Below are 19,435 nucleotides of genomic sequence, written 5' to 3' on the forward strand. Positions count from 1 at the left end.
TGCAGAGAATCTGAGGCAACTGAGGAAGCAAAGCAGCTGGGTTGGTTGGAAGATGGGAACTAGGCCCAAGTGTGTCAGGCTGGCAGGCTGACCCTGAGACCCCAGGTTGAGCACACAAGTTACCAGGACTCCTGCAGGGAGGGAAGCTTCACTAGTAGTGAAGCAGTGTTGCAGGTGTCTCTCTTTCTCTCTCCCTCTACCCTCTGTATTTCTCTCAGGCCTATCAGAATAACTTACTAACTAAATAAATAATAACAAATAAATAAGAAAATAGCTGTTAAAAATGTGCCGCCTGCCCCCAAGAATCTCACTGCTATTGGAGAGTTCTGGGCAGGTGGGGGTGGGGTGGGAAGTCTCTCCTCTCTCTTTCCCCCCTGAACCTTCAACTGCCAAGCACTATGCTCTCTACCAGCAAGATGTTCACCGAAGGTTGGTGTGATACCTGTTTCCTGTTCCCTCACCTCTGTGGGCAAGGGCTTACACCAAGGAAGGGGCCCTGTGCCCTGGTGACTCCATCAGACAGGACACCCACCCTGAGCTAAAACAGCCCCTCCCCTGACAGTTTGTTGGGGGTGGGAGTGGGGGGTTGACTGGCTGCTATCGGTCAACCCTGCAGGAGCCCTTCCTCCAAATTTCTGCTGAACAGTCAGAGTCAGGGGGAACAGAGGGGTCATCAGAAAAATAAAAAATCAAGGAACAGGAAGGACCTCCCCATAGCTACAAAAACAGGCCCCTGGACTCAGAAAGGCCAGGCCCAAGGAAGGCTGCAGGAGCAGGCCTAGACCAAAACTCAGGACCTGGGGAGATGGCTGGAGAAGGAGAGAGAAGCTGGACAGAGCTGACCTGTTCTGGGAAGTAGGCAGTTAAGTAGTTGGGGGGCAGCCCCCCAGTTCCCTCACATCCCCTAGCAGGGCAGCTGGCTTCTGCTCTAAGGCATCAGCTGTTGCCACCCACCCACCCACCACACCCGCAACTTTTTATCTCTTCACCATCTGTCTGCCTGACTGTTGAAAGTTGAGGTCTAGCCCTAGGAGATCCCAAACCCTGTCCTTGCTTTTCCAAAGTTCCCTAACTCAGCTGCATCTTCTGTACCCAATTCTGAAATCGCAGCCACCAACCTGCAGTCTCCATCAGAGCTGAGAGCCCATGTGATGGGGAAACAGGTGATGTATCTAGGACAAGACACCTTTCCATTTATATGTATTTATTAATTTTGTAGAGACAGAGCACAACTGAGAAGGAAGGGAGAGATAGATACATAGAAAGAAAGAAAGAAAGAAAGAAAGAAAGAAAGAGAAAAAGAAAGGGACACCTTCAGCACTGCTTCCCTCCAACAGGTGGGGATTGGGGGTTTGAACCCAGATCCTTACAAGCTATAACACATGTGCTCAACTGGGTGCACCACCACCACCACTTAGGCGCGCGCACACACACACACACACACACACACACACACACACACCACCCAGCCCCACCCCTAAATATCTTTTTTTAGGGACAGAGCAGAGGCAGACAGGGCTCCACAGAGCAGGCAGGCAGTGATGGATGTTCTTACAGGGAAGTCTGCACAGAGGAGTGGCACTGAGCGGGGCCTGGAAAGGCAAATGGGACTGAACCCAGTGGGCATGGTGCACATGTGGAGTCGGGAAGGGTCGGGCTAAGTGCAGAGAATCTGAGGCAGATGAGGAAGCAAAGCAGCTGGGTTGGTTGGAAGATGGGAACTAGGCCCAAGTGTGTCAGGCTGGCAGAGTGACCCTGGGACCCCAGGTCCAGCAGTGGGTCTCAAGTTCTGCCCCTTCCCCCAAGCCCAGCTGCAGGTCACAAGCCAGAACAGGAATAGAACTAGGGTGCTTTCAAGAACTCCAGGAGAACCAGGAAAACCCTAACAAGGATGGGAGAATGGGAACAAATGGTTGTGAAGCTGGCTCTGGCTCCAAAAGTCCAGCTAAAGAGGAGTGTCACCTTCAGGGGAGGGTGCAGGGGGAGGTCACAGGCCCAATGCTCTCTCTCTCTTTTTAAAAGATTTTATTTACTTATTAATGGGAAAGATAGGAGAAGAGAGAACATGTGCTGCTAGGGATCAAACTCAGGACCTTATGCTTGAGAGTCTATACTTTATCCACTGGGCTACCTACCTCCCAGACCATAGGTGCAACCCTCTTTCTCTCATTTGGGGCAAGCTTCTAGACCCCCCTGGCCTCTGCTGCCTCTTCTGGTCTTCAGTAGTATTGCATGAACAGTCTCAGTTCTGCTGAGATCTTTTATCAACTGGAGGGAGGTAGGATACATGAACAGCCCAGGAGGTGGCACTGTAGCTTAAAAGAAAGAGGTCCAAGGTTTGAGTCCCGGCATTGAATGTGACAGAGTGATGTTCCCGCTGCTCCCCCACCTCTCTCTCTCTCTCTCTCATTAATAAATACATCTTTTAATAAATAAATACATCTTGGGCAGAGGTAGATAGCATAATGGTTATGAAAAGAGACTTTCATGTCTGAGGCCTAAAGTCTCAGGTTCAGTCCCCACCACTACCATAAGCCAGAGCTAAGCAGTGCTGTAGTAAAAAATAAATAAATAGGGAGTCGGGCGGTAGCACAACGGGTTAAGCACACGTGGCGCAAAGCAAGGACCGGTGTAAGGATACCGGTTCGAGCCCCCGACTCCCCACCTGCAGTGGAGTCGCTTCACAGGCGGTGAAGCAGGTCTGCAGGTGTCTGTCTTTCTCTCCCCCTCTCTGTCTTCCCCTCCTCTCTCCATTTCTCTCTGTCCTATCCAACAACAATGACATCAATAGCAATAACAAGAATAACTACAACAGTAAAACAACAAGGGCAACAAAAGGGAATAAATAAATATTTTAAAAGTAAATAAATAAATAATATAAAAATAAATACATAAATAAAATAATAATAAATAAATCTTTAAAAAATGAGAGAGAGAGAGAAAGGCCAGGTGGTGGTGCACCTGGTTAAGTGCCCACATTACAATGCACAGGGACCCCGGTTCAAGCCCCTGGTCCCCACCTGCAGCGGGGAAAGCTTCATGAGGGTGAAGCAGGGCTACACGTGTCTCTCTGTCTCTCTCCCTCTCTATCTCCCCCTCCCCTCTCAATTTCTCTCTGTCTCTATCCAATAATAAATTTTAAAAAATTCAAAGAAGATTGGAGAGATAGCATAGTGGTTATGCTAGACTTTCATGCCTGAGGGTCTAAGTTCCTGGGTTCAACCTACAGTACCATCATAAATCTGAAGTTGAATGGTGTTCTGATAAAAATAAATAGGGCCAGTGAAATAGTTCACTAGGAGAGTGTGCTGCTTTATAATGTGCATGACCTATGTTTGAAACCGGCCCCCCACTGTATTGAAGGAAGCTTCTGAGCTTTGGTCTCTCTCCGTGTGTGTGTGTGTGTGTGTGTGTGTGTGTGTGTTGTCTCTGTCTTTAAAACTTATAATAAAGGGGCCTGGGTTGTGGCACACCTGGTTAAGCACACATGCTACAATGTGCAAGGACTGGGGTTCAAGTCTCCAGTCCCTACCTGCAGGGTTAAAGTTTCAAAAAGCAGTGAAACAGTGCCGCAGATGTCTCTCTTTCTCTCTCCCTGTCTCCTCCTTCCCTTTTTACTTCTATCTGTCTTTATCCAATAAATAAATAAATAAACATTTAAAAAAGAGTAATACTCTCCATTTATACAGAAATTTTAATGTAATTTTTATTATATTTATTTATTTATTGGATAGAGATAGCCAGAAATAGGGAAAGGAGTGATAAGGAGAGAGACCTACAACAGTGCTTCACCACTCACAAAGCTTTCCTCCTGCAGGTGGGAACAGGGGACTCAAACCTATGTCCTTGCACATTGTAACATATGTGCTTAACCAGGTGTGCCACCGCCCAGCCCTTCCAATATCTTTAAAAATAACACATAGGGGCCAGGCAATACTGCAGCTGGTTAACACACATGGTGCACAGCGCAAGGAGAGGCACAAGGATCCAGGTTTGAACCCCTGACTCCCCACCTGCAGTGGAGTCGCTTCACAGGCGGTGAAGCAGGTCTGCAGGTGTCTTTCTCTCCCCCTCTCTGACTTCCCCTCCTCTCTCCATTTCTCTCTGTCCTATCAAATGACAGCAATGACAACAATAATAATAACACAACAATAAACAACTAGGTCAACAAAAGGGGAAAAATGGCCTCCAGGAGCAGTGGATTCATGATGCAGGCACCAAGATGAAGCAATAACCCTGGAGGTAAAAAAAATTAATGAAATAAATAATAATAATAATAGGGGAGGCCAGCTGGTAGTGCACCCAGTAGAGTGCACACATTACTGTGCACAAGGACCCAGGTTCAAGCAAACAGTCCCCACCTGCAGAAGGAAAACTTTACAAGTAGTGAAACAAGTCTATAGGTGTCTCCCTCCTTTTCTACCTCCCCCTCCCCTTTCAATCTCTGTCTCTATTCAAAATAAGTAAATACTCTTAATAATAAAATAATAAATAAGTAAATAAAGACATCTCCCATTAGATAAATAAATACATCTAATTCCTCCTGCCCTTGAGGAACTCAGTGTTGTGTGGGTTCCATCTGTGTCCCCTCTAAGCCACCCAGAGCCTCCCAGTTTCTATATCCATCCTCTCTTCTCCTCCTAGCTCTGGATTCCACCCATACCTGGCTCCAGCTGGCTCTTCACTTAGCTTAGACCACATCTTTCCTTCCCTGGCGCAAGTGAGCCTCCTTATCCTGGAGTCAGCTCGGCATGTGGGCATACGCAGAAAGGATGCCCAGGGATTGTGTGTGGGTTTTGCGGTCCTACCCCTCTTGTTTCTCCCTGGCCACTTTTCCTCCAAGCCCTTCCCCTATGTGGGTGGGGTGCAGGCTACAGTCCCTGTAGGGGCAGGGCTATAGAGAGGGTGTCCCTGGTCCCAGTTGCCTAGCTGACTTATCTGTCAGAAACTCACACACTTTACCGGGTAGGGCCATTCCTAAGCTGGACTTGCCCTCTTAGCAGCCGCTTGTCTTTTTTTTTTTTTTTTTTTTTTTTTTTTTTTTTTAATTTCTTTATTAGGGGATTAGTGTTTTACATTTGACGGTAAATACAATAGTTTATACATGCATAACATTTCTCAGTTTTCCACATAACAATACAACCCCCACTAGGTCCTCTGTCATCCTTTTCCAGGACCTGTACTCTCCCCTCCACCCACCCACCCCAGAATCTTTTGCTTTGATACAATACACAAACTCTAATTCAGGTTCTACTTGTGTTTTCTCTTCTGATTTTGTTTTTCAACTTCTGCCTGAGAGTGAGATCATCCCATATTCATCCTTCTGTTTCTGACTTATTTCACTTAACATGGTTTCCTCAAGCTCCATCCAAGATGGGCTGAAAATGATGAAGTCACCATTTTTTATAGCTGAGTAATATTCCACTGTGTATATAGACCACAACTTGCTCAGCCACTCATCTGTTGTTGGATACCTAGGTTGCTTCCAGGTTTTGGCTATTACAAATTGTGCTGCTATGAACATATGTGTACACAGATCTTTTTGAATGGGTGTGTTGGGTTCCTTAGGATATATCCCCAGGAGAGGAATTGCAGGATCATAGGGTAGGTCCATTTCTAGCCTTCTGAGAGTTCTCCAGACTGTTCTCCACAGAGGTTGGACCAACTGACATTCCCACCAGCAATGCAGGAGGGTTCCTTTGACCCCACACCCTCTCTAGCATTTGCTGCTGCTACCTTTTCTGACATATGACATTCTCACAGGAGTGAAGTGGTATCTCATTGTTGTCTTTATTTGCATTTCTCTGACAATCAGAGACTTGGAGCATTTTTTCATGTGTTTCTCGGCCTTTTGAATCTCTGATGAAAATTCCATGTCCTCCACCCATTTTTGGATAGCCCCCTGTCTTCTAACCTCCATTCTTTCTTCTCCCTCAAAGGCAGTCTTTGTTTCATGGTTACAGCTCTATTGATATGCAATTCATACACCATACAATCCATCCATTTAAAGTGTACAATTCAGAGTCGGACGGTAGCGCAGCAGGTTAAGCACAGGTGGTGCAAAGCGCAAGGACCAGCATAAGGATCCCGGTTCGAGCCCCAGCTCCCCACCTGCAGGAGAGTCACTTGACAGGTGGTGAAGCAGGTCTGCAGGTGTCTCTCTTTCTCTCCCCCTCTCTGTCTTCCCCTCCTCTCTCCATTTCTCTCTGTCCTATCCAACAATGGACGACATCAGTAACAACAACAACAATAACTACAACAATAAAACAACAAAGGCAACAAAAGGGAATAAATAAATTTTTTTAAATGTACAATTCAAGCCAAGAGACAGCTCACCAAGTAAGGTGCATACCTTGCCAGAAGTATGGTCCAGGTTAGAATTCTGTCATTACATGGGAGATAATATAGTACCAAAGGAAGCTCCAGTGCTATCAATGCTATGGTATTCTCTCTCTCTCTCTCTGAATGAAAAAACAACTCAGAGCAATGAAATCACACATGTGCAAGGCCCTAGCTATGCAATAAGTAAAATAAAAAATTCAATGGCTTTTGGAATATTTACAGAGGTGTGCAACCATCACCGTCCTTCAGAGCATCTTCATTAGCCCCTAAAGAAGCTTCATGCCCTTTACCCATCAACTTCTAGTCTCCCAGTGCCCTCGACAGCCATGCATATTTCTGTCTCTACTGACCTATTTGGGATACTCTTGTTTCGTTTGTTTTCGAGGTCCATCCATGCTGTAGCATGCACTAGAGCTGCCTGTTTCATTATTGGTGAATTGTTTCACTTCTTGTTTTATTTGTCCACTCATCAGCTGGTGGACATATGGGTCCTCCCCCTTATGTCCTACCATGAGCAATGCTACTGTGAATATTTGCATCCAAGTTCTTCTTTTCTCTTTATTGGGGAGATTAATGGTTTATAGTCAATAGTAAAATACAGTATTTTGTACATGTGTGATATTTCTCAGTTTTCCACGTACCGATCTAACCTCCCCCCATTCTCTTCTGCCATCATGTTCTGGGACCCACACACACCTACACCCCCAACCCCAGAGTCTTTCACTTTGATGCAGTATACCAAATTCTTGTATGATATACATAGTCATTTCTCTTTTTTATTTTTAAAATTTTTATTTTGCCATCTCCATCTGGAGCTTTACTGATCCAAAATGACTTTTTGACATAGAAAAGGAAACAGAGAGGCAGAGAGATGGGGGCAGGGGGGAAGAACCCATAGTACAGAGGCTTCCTCCAATGCAGTAGGGGTCGGGCTTGAACCTGGGCCATACACGTGCCAAAGCACTATCCAGGTGAGCTATTTTGCTGGTCCCAGTCACTTTTCTTGGGAACATCTATATGTAGAGAGAGAGAGACAGAATTGCTGGATCACACAGCAACTCCATCTTTAACTATTTGAGAAGCTGCCAGAGTGCCTGCACCACTGGGCATCCCTGACAGCAATATCTGAGAGTTCTCATTTCTCTTATCCTCACCAACACTTGCTATCATCAGTGATTTTTCTTTTAAAAATATCTTTTATTGATTACAAATGAGAGAGCGTTCCACATGAGACAGAGAGGAGAAAAGGAAGCCAGAGCACATTCTGGCACATGTAGTGCTGGGATTGAACTGGGAGTGGCAGGTATGTGAGCCCAGTTCTGTGCCAATTGAACCATTTTCCCAGTCAGACTATTGCTACTGTTGTTGTTATTTGCCAGAGCACTGCTCAGCAAATAACAAATAAATAATAAAAAAAATTAAGATCTACTTATTTATTAGCAGAAGAGAGAACCAAAGCATCACTATGAAATCAAACTCAAAGCCTCTTGCTCTTAGGTCTAATGCTTTTCCACTGTGCCACCCCCAGTGCTGAATCAGTCCTTTTGATCTTAGCTGCCACAGGGAGTGTGGAATTGGATTTCACTGTGACCTTGATGAGCTTTTCTGAGGTGACTAATGATGTTGAGCATTTTTTTCTTCATGAGACCCTCAGTAACTGGCACATGAAATTTCTATTCGAATTTACTTTTATTCACCGTAGTTACCACTGGGGCTTGGTGGCAGCACTAAGATCCACCACTTCAGCAACCATTTTTTTTTTCTCTTTTCTATTTAATTTGCTAGAACAGAGAGAAATTGAGAGGCTAGGAAGAGAAAGGGGGGGGGGGGAGAAAGAGAGACACCTGCAGGCAGGGGTAAATAGCATAATGTAATGGTTATGCAAAGAGATTCTCATGCCTGAGGCTCCAAAGTTCCAGACTCAATCCCCCATACCAGCATAAACCAGAACTGGGCAGTGTTGTGGTAAATAAATAAAAATAAATAAATAAATAAACCTACTGCAGGACTGTTTCACTGCTTATGAAGAGTCCCCCCACCCCAACAGGTGGGAAGTCGTTGTGGGGGGAGCTCAAATCAGGTGAGTCACTGCCCAGCCGTCTCCATTCTGATTATTCTCTTCTCAATCTGGCTGCTCCCTTTTTCCTGATTAAACAGGGGTGATTCTCACGGACAAGGGCATGGCGGCCCACATCTGTGACAACCGACTCAAGGCCAGCGGCCTGGGCCAGCACAACAACGCCCGCAACTTCAACAACCAGAACTATGAGGAGCTGCGTGCCGAGTGTCTGAAGAAGGGGGAGTTGTTTGAGGACCCCTTCTTTCCTGCCGGACCCCGGTCACTGGGCTTCAAGGACCTGGGTCCCTACTCCAAACGTGTGCAGAACATCGTCTGGCTGCGCCCCAGTGTGAGCAGGGCAGGGGAGGTGTGGGGGTGGGGATAGTGACACCCCAAAGCCCCAGTACCCTATCCTGACCCTGGCTGGGACAGTTCTGGACATGCTGATTCAGAACCTCCAGGGTGGCCGGGTATGCGTTCCCCAGGAAAGATGGGAGGAGGGTGTTCAGGGCACCCTATGAACTTCATTCTTATGCTGCAGCAAATCACAAGCAACCCTCAATTCATTGTGGAAGGGGCGAGCTCAACAGACATCTGCCAGGGGGTGCTTGGTGAGTGAGAAACAGTAAAACTGGTCCCAAAGAGATGGGTATGTGTCGGGGTGGGCTCCCAGAATGTCTTTTGAGGCTAGGAGGGTTGGGGAGCCTAGACTGAGACTACCCGGTCTGAGATTCTGTCCACCCCTCTAAAGAGGAGGAGATGGTGGTGAGAAAGAGGGTGGAGATGTTCCCTTCACCTGCTGTAACCTGGATCTAGGCTGGTGTATTAGTTACCCCAGAATCTGTGCCTTAAAGCAAATAGAAATACTGACTGGGCAGGGAATGGGCACACCCTGCTGAGTGTACACTTCCCGATTGCAGAACCCAGGTCTGAGACCCCAGCACAACATGGGAGGGAGAACCACACACAGCACCAGGGGAAGCTTCATCAGTGGTGGAGCAGTACTGTGACTTCTCTTCTCTCCTCTCACCCCCTTCTCTATCTCTCTCTCTCAAAATATTATTTATTCATGAGAAATAATAGGAGAGAGCAAGAATCAGACATCACTGTGGTATATGTGCTGCCGGGGATTGAACTCAGGACCTCATGCTTGAGAGTTCAATGCCTGATCCACTGCATCATCTCCCGAACCACATCTCTCTCTCTCTCTCTCTCTCTCTCTCATCTGTTTTCTAACTTCTCACTTGATAGAGTGCACACATTAGCATGCATAAGGACCCTGGGTTCAAGTCCTCACCTGCAGGGGGAAAGCTTCACAAATGGTGGAGCAGTGCTGCAGGTGTCTGCTCTCTCTGTCCCTCACTCTCTATTAAAAAGAAAGAAAAAGAGGAAAGAGAGCAAGTGACAAATGGCTTGTTGGGGTCATGCAGGCACAGAGTTCCAGTGATAATCCTAGTGGTGAAAAAAAAGAAAAAAAAGGAAGGAAGAGAGGGAGGGAGGAAGGAAGGAAGTATGGATCAACTAGGAGCTGTGGACTCATGCAAGCTTGAAGTCTCAGTGACCCCTCCCCACACACACACACACACACACACACACACAAACAACTATGGTGTCCCATCTTCTGCGAGACAGGAATTTGGAAGCAGATCTTGACTGTGTCACCCAACAGAAAAGGGAGAGCTATTCAGCCACAGGGCTCTTCCCTACTGCCCTCTCCCTCCCTGACTCCTGGGGCAGGGATTGGAGTAAAGTGAATCTCTCCTGGGGAGGGTCGGTAGCAGTTTCTGTGCATCTAAGATTCATGGTTCCTGGGCCCATGGGGACTTAGGGGGATGCTGAGGGGTGACCTCTGCCTGCCTCTCCAGGGGACTGCTGGCTGCTGGCCGCCATTGGGTCCCTCACCGCATACCCCAAACTGCTCCATCGCGTGGTGCCCAAGGGGCAGAACTTCAAGAAACATTATGCTGGCATCTTCCGCTTCCAGGTAAAGGGCAGTTGGAAAGCCGGGATTGCTTGTGGCACATGTCAGAGATAGAAAAGACAGAGATGGTGGGAAAGAGGGAGAAGGAAAAGAATCAAGATGTGCTTTGCAGTCTCCCCTTTGGTTCTTTTCCCTTTTGAAAACTAACATCTATTAGGGCAAGTCACCCAACTTCCAGAGAAACGTGTTCACTGAAAAAACTGTAAACAGTCCAGGCGCTGACGCAGTGGATAAAGACTCGAACGCTCAAGCATTGGTGTCCCATGTGCCAGAGTGGTACTCTGGTTCTCTCTCATGAATAAACAAGTATTGAAAAAATAGTGGGGCGGAGGGTAGATAGCATAATGGTTATGCAAACAGACTCTCCTGTCTGAGGCTCCAAAGTCCCAGGTTTGATCCTGCACACCACCAAAAGCCAGAGCTGAGCACTGTGCTAGTAAAAAAAAATTGTGTAGGAACTGGAAGTGATTATGCTTAGAAAAATAAGAAGGTGAAAGACTACTACCAGATGGTTTTACTCCTATGTGGAATGTAGAGAACTGGAGGGGGAAAAAAACTAAGTAGTAAACAAACTTGTCTTTAAGACTTGATGAGGTGGTCCAGAGGGTGGTGCAGTGGATAAAACACTGGACTCTCCAGCATGAAGTCTTGAGTTCAATCCCTAGCAGCACATGTACCAGAGTCATGTCTATTTCTCTCTCTCTCTCTCCCTCCCTCCCTCTCTCTTTCTCTCTCTCTCTCTCTCTCTCTCAATCTTCTCCTATCTTTCTCATGAGTAAATAAATAAAATCATAAAAAAAAAAAACCCTCCTATGGGCCAGGCAATAGCACGTGCTAGTCGTTAAGTTCACATGGCACCAAGTGCAAGGACTGGTGTAAGGATCCCAGTTCGAGCTCCCCACCTGCAGAGGGGTTGCTTCACAAGCGGTGAGGCAGGTCTGCAGTTGTCTATCTTTCTCTCCTCCTCTTTGTCTCCCCTCCTCTCTCAATTTCTCTCTGTCCTATCCAACAACAATGACAACACTAATAACAATAACAATGATAAATGACAAGGGCGACAAAAGGGAAAAAATAGCCTCCAGGAGCAGCAGGATCATAGTGCAGGCACCGATCCCCAGTGATAACCCTGGATGCAAAAACAAAATCAAACAAACAAAACCCTCCTATAGTTATCCAGTGATAACCCTGGATGCAAAAACAAAATCAAACAAACAAAACCCTCCTATAGTTATCCTTTAATAAAAAATAAAAAAGACTTGGTGAGCACTATGATGGTGATTTTTGGGAGGTGAGAAGATAGGGACTCAGGACTTTGGTGGTGAGTGTGGTGTATAATCTTGTAAACTATTAATAATCAAAACTTTCAAAAAAAAAAAAAGCTTGCAAAATACATTAAATGAAATAAGTAGCATAGGAGTAGGGAGCTACATAGTAGTAATGTACCAGACTTGCATGGCTGAGGTCAAATGGTCCCAGGTTCCCGGTGCCACCATACACCAGAGCTGAGCAGTGCTCTGGTCTCTTCCTCTCGTGGAAATAAGTAAGTAAATAACGGGCTGGAGACAACTCACTCAGGACACTGCATATTTTCCCAAGACCCCTAGTTCACACCCCAGACACCACATAAGAACAGCATGCACAAGGTGGAGCAGTGCTATGGTGTCTTCCTCTATCTGTCACTCTCTCCCTCTATACCCCTTTCCTTCTCTTATCTTTCTATGTCTGATATTGAAGGGGGAAAAAAGAAGTCTGCCAGGAACCATGAATTCACATAAGTACATAAAGTCATAATAGCAAAAATAAATTATTTATTTACCAGAGCACTGCTCAGCTCTGGTTTGTGGCGGTACGGGGTACTAAACCTGGGATCTTTGGTGCATCAGGCATGAAAGGCTTTTTGCATAACCATTATGCTAGCCCATACATATATATATTTATTTATAAATATAATATAAATAACATATCCACTATTCCAGAACCAGGACCTCACAGCACATACTTAATTTCTTTTCTTTTTTTTAAGATTTTTTTTTTAATGAGAAAGATAGGAGGAGAGAGAGAGAAAGAACCAGACATCACTCTGGTACATGTGACTGAATTTAGGACTTCATGCTTGAGAGTCCAGTGCTTGATCCACTGTACCACCTCCCAGACCACACATACTTAATTTCACCACTCCAGGCTGCTTTTCCATTCAGATAGAGAGAGAGGGCAGTGCAGTGGTATGCCTACTTAAGCAAACAGAGCTCACCATGCGCAAGGATCTGGATTTGAACCCCCACTCCTCACTTACAGGAGGTATGCTTCACGAGTGCTAAAGCACTTTCTGCAGGTGTCTATCTCTCTCTCCTTCTCTGTCTCCTCTCCTCTCTCAATTTTTCTTTGTCCTGTCAAATAAAATAGAGAAAAATAGTAAAAATGGCTGCCTGAATTTGTAATGCTGGCACCAAGCTGTAGCAATAACCCTAGAAGCAAGAGACAGAGACAGAGAGAGAGAGAGAGAGAGAGAGAGAGATGTTGTAGTAGCATAGCGTCACCTGATGCCACAACATCTCCCATGTGGTATTGGGGTTAACCTTATCTGGTGAGATAGTTCTCTGACTTGGTAAATCTTTTTTTTTTAAATTTTTAAAGACAGAAATAGTGGAGTGGGGGGGGGGAGATAGCTCAAATAGAGCATGGAATTTACATGCCAAAGACTACAGAAGTCCTAGATTTGATCCCTGGTACAACTTTGATACCAGGTGTTCTGGCCTCTCTCATAAAAATAGTTAATTAAAGGGCGTAGCTCAGCGGGTTAAGCGCAGGTGGCGCAAAGCACAAAGATCGGCATAAGGATCTCAGTTTGAGCCCCCGACTCCCCACCTGCAGGGGACTTGCTTCACAGGTGGTGAAGCAGGTCTGCAGGTGTCTATCTTTCTCTCCCCCTCTCTGTCTTCCCCTCCTCTCTCCATTTCTCTCTGTCCTATCCAACAACAATGACAGCAATAACAACAACAACGATAAACAACAAGGGCAACAAAAGGGAAAAATAAAATAAATAAATAAATGTAAAAAAAAAGTTAATTAATTAATTTGTGGCCCTGGAGATGGTACAGTGACCAGAGAAAGGGAATGGCATACATGAGACCCCAAGTTTGATTACCAGCACCACTTATGTGATGGTGTTGCTCTTGTTCTCTCTTTTTTTTTTTTTTTTAACCAGAGCACTGCTCAGCTCTGGTTTATGGTAGTACAGGGGATTGAACATGGGACTTTGGAGCCTCAGGTTTGAGAGTCTCTTTGCAGAACGATTATGCTATCTACCCCTGCCCATTCTGGTTCTCTCTGTGTGTTTGTCTCCCCCTCTCTCTCCTTCATTGATGAACAAGACTTTTTTTCGTTATCGCCAGCAGGAGTATTGCTAGGATGCTGGCACTGAGAATCCACTGCTCCCAGCAACCTATCTTTATTTAATAGGACAGAGAGAAGTTGAGAGTGGAGGGGGAGATAGAGAGGGAGAGAGAAAGAGAGACACCTACAGACCTGCTTCACCGCTCATGAGCATCTGCCCCCTTGCAGTTGAGGAATGGGGGCTCAAGCCCAGATCCTTGCACATGGTGATATGTGTGATTAACTGGATGTGCCACCACTTAGTCCCTAATGAGAAAGTCTTAAAAGTAGAAATTGGGGGTCAGGAGGTAGCACAGCAGGTTAAACACACATGGCAAAAAGTGCAAGGGCCAGCTAAAGCATCCCAGTTTTGAGTCCCTGGCTCCCCACCTGCAGGGGGGGGGGTCACTTCACAAGGGTGAAGCAGTTCTACAGGTGTCTTTCTTCCCCCCTCTGTATTCCCCTCCTCTCTCCACTTCTCTCTATCCTATCCAACAACAAAGGCAACAAAAACAGGAAAAATAGCCTCCAGGAGCAGTAGATTCATAGTGCTGGCACCGAGCCTCAATGTTAACCCTAAGGCAAAAAACAAAGTAGAAATCATGGGACCTGGTAGTGGCTCACCTATAGAGCACACACTTTAAACTTTTCTTAAAAATTTATTTATTGATTGATTCCCTTTTGTTGCCCTTGTTCTTGTTGTTTTATTGTTGTAGTTATTATTGTTGTTACTGATGTTGTCGTTGGATAAGACAGAGAAAAATGGAGAGAGGAGGGGAAGACAAGGAGGCGGAGAGAAAGAGAGACACCTGCAGACCTGCTTCACCGCCTGCAGACCTGCTTCACCGCCTGTGAAGCGACTCCCCTGCAGGTGGGGAACTGGGGGTTGGAACTGGGATCCTTCTGCTGGTCCTTGTGCTTTGTGCCACCTGTGGTACCGCCCGACTCCCTGGAGCACACACTTTACCATGCGAGAAGACAAAAGTTCATGAGCAGGGGACCAGTGCTGCAGTATCTCTCTCTCTCTCTGTCTTTTATCCTCTGTCAAAAAACAAAGGGGGTGGGGCAGATGGTGGTGCACCTGGTTGAATGCACATGTTACCATACACAAAGACCTGGATTCAAGCCCCAGTCCCCACCTGCAGGGTCGTATCTTCACAAGCCATGATACATATGTTTGTGACTCTCTTCTGTATCTCTTCTCTACCCTTCTCTTTAGTAATGTGTGTGTGTGTGTGTGTGTGTGTGTGTGTGTGTGTGTGTGTGTGTTGAGTGTCTCTATCAGATACTTTTGTAACCAACTTTTATTTTAAATCTTTCAGTGCTGGAGCTAGAACCCAGAGTCTCATGCATGCGTTCTACTGCTAAACCACCTCACCAGCACAATTTCTATTTTTTTGTGAGAGAGCAGGAAGAAGACAGAGCAAGCCAAGAACACTCCACCAACCACTGCGCTGGACTCATTTTGTCTTGGTTGCTCTCTTGATGTCACCAAGAATCCAAGGCTTCATGCCTACTAGACATGTGCTACAGAGTCACTTCTGTGGCTCCATTATTTGATTTAAAATCTAGCGACAAGCACACTCATTCCATGTGTCATAAAACAGTGTTGAGAATCAGTTTTTGTGTGTATTATTTTTTGTTCTTTTTTAAAATTTTTATTTATTTATTTATTCCCTTTTGTTGCCCTTGTTGTTTTATTGTTGTAGTTATTATTGTTGTTGTCGTTGTCGGATAGGACAGAGAGAAATGGAGAGAGGAGGGGAAGACAGAGAGGGGGAGAGAAAGATAGACATCTGCAGACCTGCTTCACCACCTATGAAGTGACTCCCCTGCAGGTGGGGATCCAGGGGCTTGAACTGGGAGCCTTATGCTGGTCCTTGTGCTTCGTGCCATGTGTGCTTAACCCACTGTGCTAACACCCGACTCCCCTGTTTTTTGTTCTTGTTGTTTGGCGGTGGGGGGTGTGGAGCAGGGCCTCATGCACACACAATTTCACTGTTCCCTGGCCAACTTTTTCATTCACATAAAAAGAAAGACAAAGAAAGGGAGAGATACCACACCACTGGACAGCCTTAGCATCACCCATGTGGTGTCAGGGTCCAAACCGCTGCTATGAACATGGCAAGGCACATGCCCGGGCACATGCTCTAACTAACAATTTCTTTTTCTTTCTTTCTCTCTCTTTCCCTCTCTCTTCCTCCCTCCCTTCCTCCCTCCCGTGCACTGCTCAGCTCTGGCTAGTCTTCAGAACTTTAGGTATTAATATATTTATTTATTTATTGGGTGATTAATGTTTTACAATCAACAGGAAATACAATAGTTTGTACAAGCCATGAAAGTCTTTTTATATGACCATTATGCTATCTTCCTAGAGACTCAAAAAAAGCTTTTTTTAAGATTTATTTTATTTATTGCTTTGAAAGAATTGTATAAGAAAACCATGAGACACACATACACACACACACACACAGAGAAAGAGAGAGAGAGAGAATCTCTGCTAGCAAACTAGCAGTCATGTCTATTGTTCTCCCAGTTGAGCCATCTCTCCAGCCACCACAAAAATTTTAAGACCTCTAAAATTCTAAATTCTAATCAAAGTCAAAATGTGAGCAGTGTTCACAGAGACCTTGGAGTCTCTCTCTCTCTCTCTCTCTCTCTCTCTTTCACCAGAACTCAGTTCAGCTCTGGTATATGGTGGTGTAGATTTTGAACCTGGAACTTTGGAGCCTCAGGCATGAAAGTTTTTATGTATAACCACTATCCTATCTTTCCTGCCCCTTCCCTTCCTGCTTCCCCTCCCTCCCCTTTCCCTGTCTCCTTTTGCTCCCTGCTCCCTCAGCTACAGTGGGGGTGGAGGAGGAGGAGTGAGCTGGCTGGTTACCAACCTGGCCACCAGGAGACACTTATGAGCAGTTTTCACACTGACATATGAAGGGGAGTCTTGCGCTAACAGATGCCTCTGACCACCAACGACTTCCTTGCTCTTTTCAGATCTGGCAATTTGGGCAGTGGATGAACGTGGTGGTGGATGACCGCCTGCCCACCAAGCATGGCAAGCTGGTGTTCGTGCACTCCGCAGAGCACAACGAGTACTGGAGCGCCCTGCTGGAGAAGGCCTATGCCAAGTGAGTGCCCCACCTGTCCCATTGCTTCTATGGGGAAAATTATAATTGGAGGAGGGAGGCAAGGGGAGAGCTAAAGGAATAAGAGGAGAGCCACCACCTCTCCCTTCATCCCTCCCTCCTGCCATCCAAGCTTCAGTCCCCATCCCAGAGCCCTCTCTGTGCTCACAGGCTGAACGGATCCTATGAGACGCTGTCAGGGGGCAACACAGTAGAAGGCTTTGAGGACTTCACTGGGGGTGTGACGGAGAGCTTCCAAATCCAGAACCCCCCGAAGAGCCTGCTGAGGATTTTTCGGAAAGCCTTAGAACGGTTCTCACTTATGGGCTGCTCCATTGAAGTAAGCCATGCTCAGTCCTACCACAGGGCCTTTGCACCTCCTGTTGCTTGCAGTTAGAGATTCTTTTGCAAGAGACCTGTGTGGCTAACTCACTCCACATTTACATTTCTTTTATTTACTTTTTTTAAAACTGATTTATTTCTTCATGAAAGAGAGATATATAGAGAAAAAGATACAGAAAGAGATAGAGGCAGTCAAGACCAGAGCGCTGCTCAGCTCTGACTTGTGGTGGTAATGGGATTGAACCTGGAACCTCAGAACATGAAAAGTTTTTGCATAATTATTGTGCTGGCTCCCCAGCCCCTCATTTAATACTACTGCTTCAAGTTACTCTCCTCTGCTTTCCAGTCTCAGTTACCTAGGCCCCATCTACTTACTGCTTTGCTTTGATTTTTTTCTTTATAGCAACATTTATGGCAACTGGCCATCATTTTATTTAGTTTTATTTTATTAATTAATTAATTTATTATTTGCCTCCAGCTAGGGCTCAGTGCTTGCTGGTACTATGAATCTACCACTTCTGGTGACCATTTTTTTCCTTTTCTTTTCTATGTGATAGGACAAAGAGGAAGTGTGAGGGGAGGAGGAGACAATGAAGGAGAGAGAAAGATTGACACCTGTAGATCTGTTTCAGCATTTAGGAAGCATCCTTACTACAGTTGGGGAGTAGGGGCTTGAGCCTAAGTCCTTCCACATAGTACTATGTGCGATTAACCGGGTGCACCAGTGCCAACCCCCTTTATTAAAGTTGTTATCCGGGAAGTGTTCCCATTCTGTGAAGGCAGTGACCTCTCTTGTCTTACTCATTGCTGGATTTTGAGTCTTAAGGTTGGTGCTTGGTATGCAATGAAAACCTAAGAAAAAAACATGCAAATAAAGCAATGAACTTGGAGTCCTACCTTGTAATACCAGCAAGGGCATTCTTGGGCCTGGACCTCAGAGAAATGGACACATCAGTCCATAGAAACTCCATTCAGCGTGATCCGGGAGGCCAATGAATAAAGCATTGGACTTCCAAGCATGAGGTCCCGAGTTCAATACCCAGTAGCACATGTACTACCAGAGTGATGTCTGGTTCTTTCTCTCTCTCTCTCTCTCCTATTTTTCTCATTAATAAATAAATAAAATATTTAAAGAAAAAAAAACTCCATTTAGCAGATCCAGAAGCTGGAAACAACCTAGGTACTTTTCAGTGGAAGCTGTGCAGGCCGGGCTCAAACATGAGTCTGGCACTTGACAAAGAAGTGCACTATCCAGAGGCCAGGTGGTGGTGCACCTGGTTAAGTGCACAAGGACCTGGGTTCAAGCCCCTGGTCCCCACCTGCAGAGGGAAAGCTTCACAAGTGGTGAAGCAGTGCTGCAGGTCTCTCTGTCTCTTGCCCTTTATATCTCCTCCTCCCCCTCAATTTCCCTCTGTCTCTATCCAATAATAAATAAATAAAAGTATTTTTTTAAAAAAGAAGTGCACTATCCAAGTGAGCTGTTCACCAGCCCTTATTTTGTTTTATTATTTTTAATATTTATTTATTTATTATTGGATAGAGACAGTGAGAAGTTGAGAGGAGTGGGGGGAGATAATGAGGGAAAGAGACAGAGAGACACCTGTAGCCCTACTTCACCAGCTCTGCAGATGGGGACCAGGGGCCTGAACCTAGGTCCTTACACACTGTTCCATGTGTGCTTAACCAGGTGCATCACCACCTGGCCCTCCCCTTAGTTATTTTATTTATTTGCTACCAGGATCTTCACTGAGGCTCAGTGCCTGCTGGACTTCACCATCCCCTGTGGCTTTTTTTCAATAGAGGGTGAGTGAGAAAGAAGAGAGAGACAGAGAGAGATGGTGAGACACCACAGCACTGCTCTCCCACTCATTAGGTTCCCCTCTGAAGGTGTTCTCATGTGGTGGCCTGGGGCTCAAACCTACATTCTCGAGCAAGATGACATGCAGTGTGTTCTCTTCTGGATGAGTCACCACCTGGCTCTCACCTTCTTAGACTTATCTAAGGATATGTAATTATTTTAAAATGCAAAGTAATTTGGTTTAAAAAACAACAATGGAGGGATCAGGCAGTAGCACAGCGGGTTAAGGACCGGTGTAAGGATCCCAGTTTGAGCCCCCCGGCTCCCTATCTGCAGGGAGTCGCTTCACAGGCGGTGAGGCAGGTCTGCAGGTGTCTACCTTTCTCTCTCCCTCTCTGTCTTCCCCTCCTCTCTCC

General features: G+C 45.8%; 1 protein-coding gene across 1 annotated transcript in view; it reads left to right on the forward strand.

Moving 5' to 3' along the window:
• Positions 1–378: 378 nt before the first annotated feature.
• CAPN11 (calpain 11) overlaps positions 379–19,435 on the forward strand; it is a 33,592-nt gene continuing 14,535 nt past the window's right edge. Inside the window, exons 1-6 of the mRNA XM_060189880.1 lie at positions 379–429; positions 8,500–8,750; positions 8,943–9,012; positions 10,267–10,385; positions 16,749–16,882; positions 17,051–17,219. Coding sequence (XP_060045863.1) covers positions 399–429; positions 8,500–8,750; positions 8,943–9,012; positions 10,267–10,385; positions 16,749–16,882; positions 17,051–17,219 — 774 coding nt within the window. The 5' untranslated portion in view covers positions 379–398. The remainder of the gene's footprint in view (positions 430–8,499; positions 8,751–8,942; positions 9,013–10,266; positions 10,386–16,748; positions 16,883–17,050; positions 17,220–19,435) is intronic.

Source organism: Erinaceus europaeus, chromosome 4 (assembly GCF_950295315.1).
Source record: "Erinaceus europaeus chromosome 4, mEriEur2.1, whole genome shotgun sequence".
Taxonomy (NCBI): domain Eukaryota; kingdom Metazoa; phylum Chordata; class Mammalia; order Eulipotyphla; family Erinaceidae; genus Erinaceus; species Erinaceus europaeus.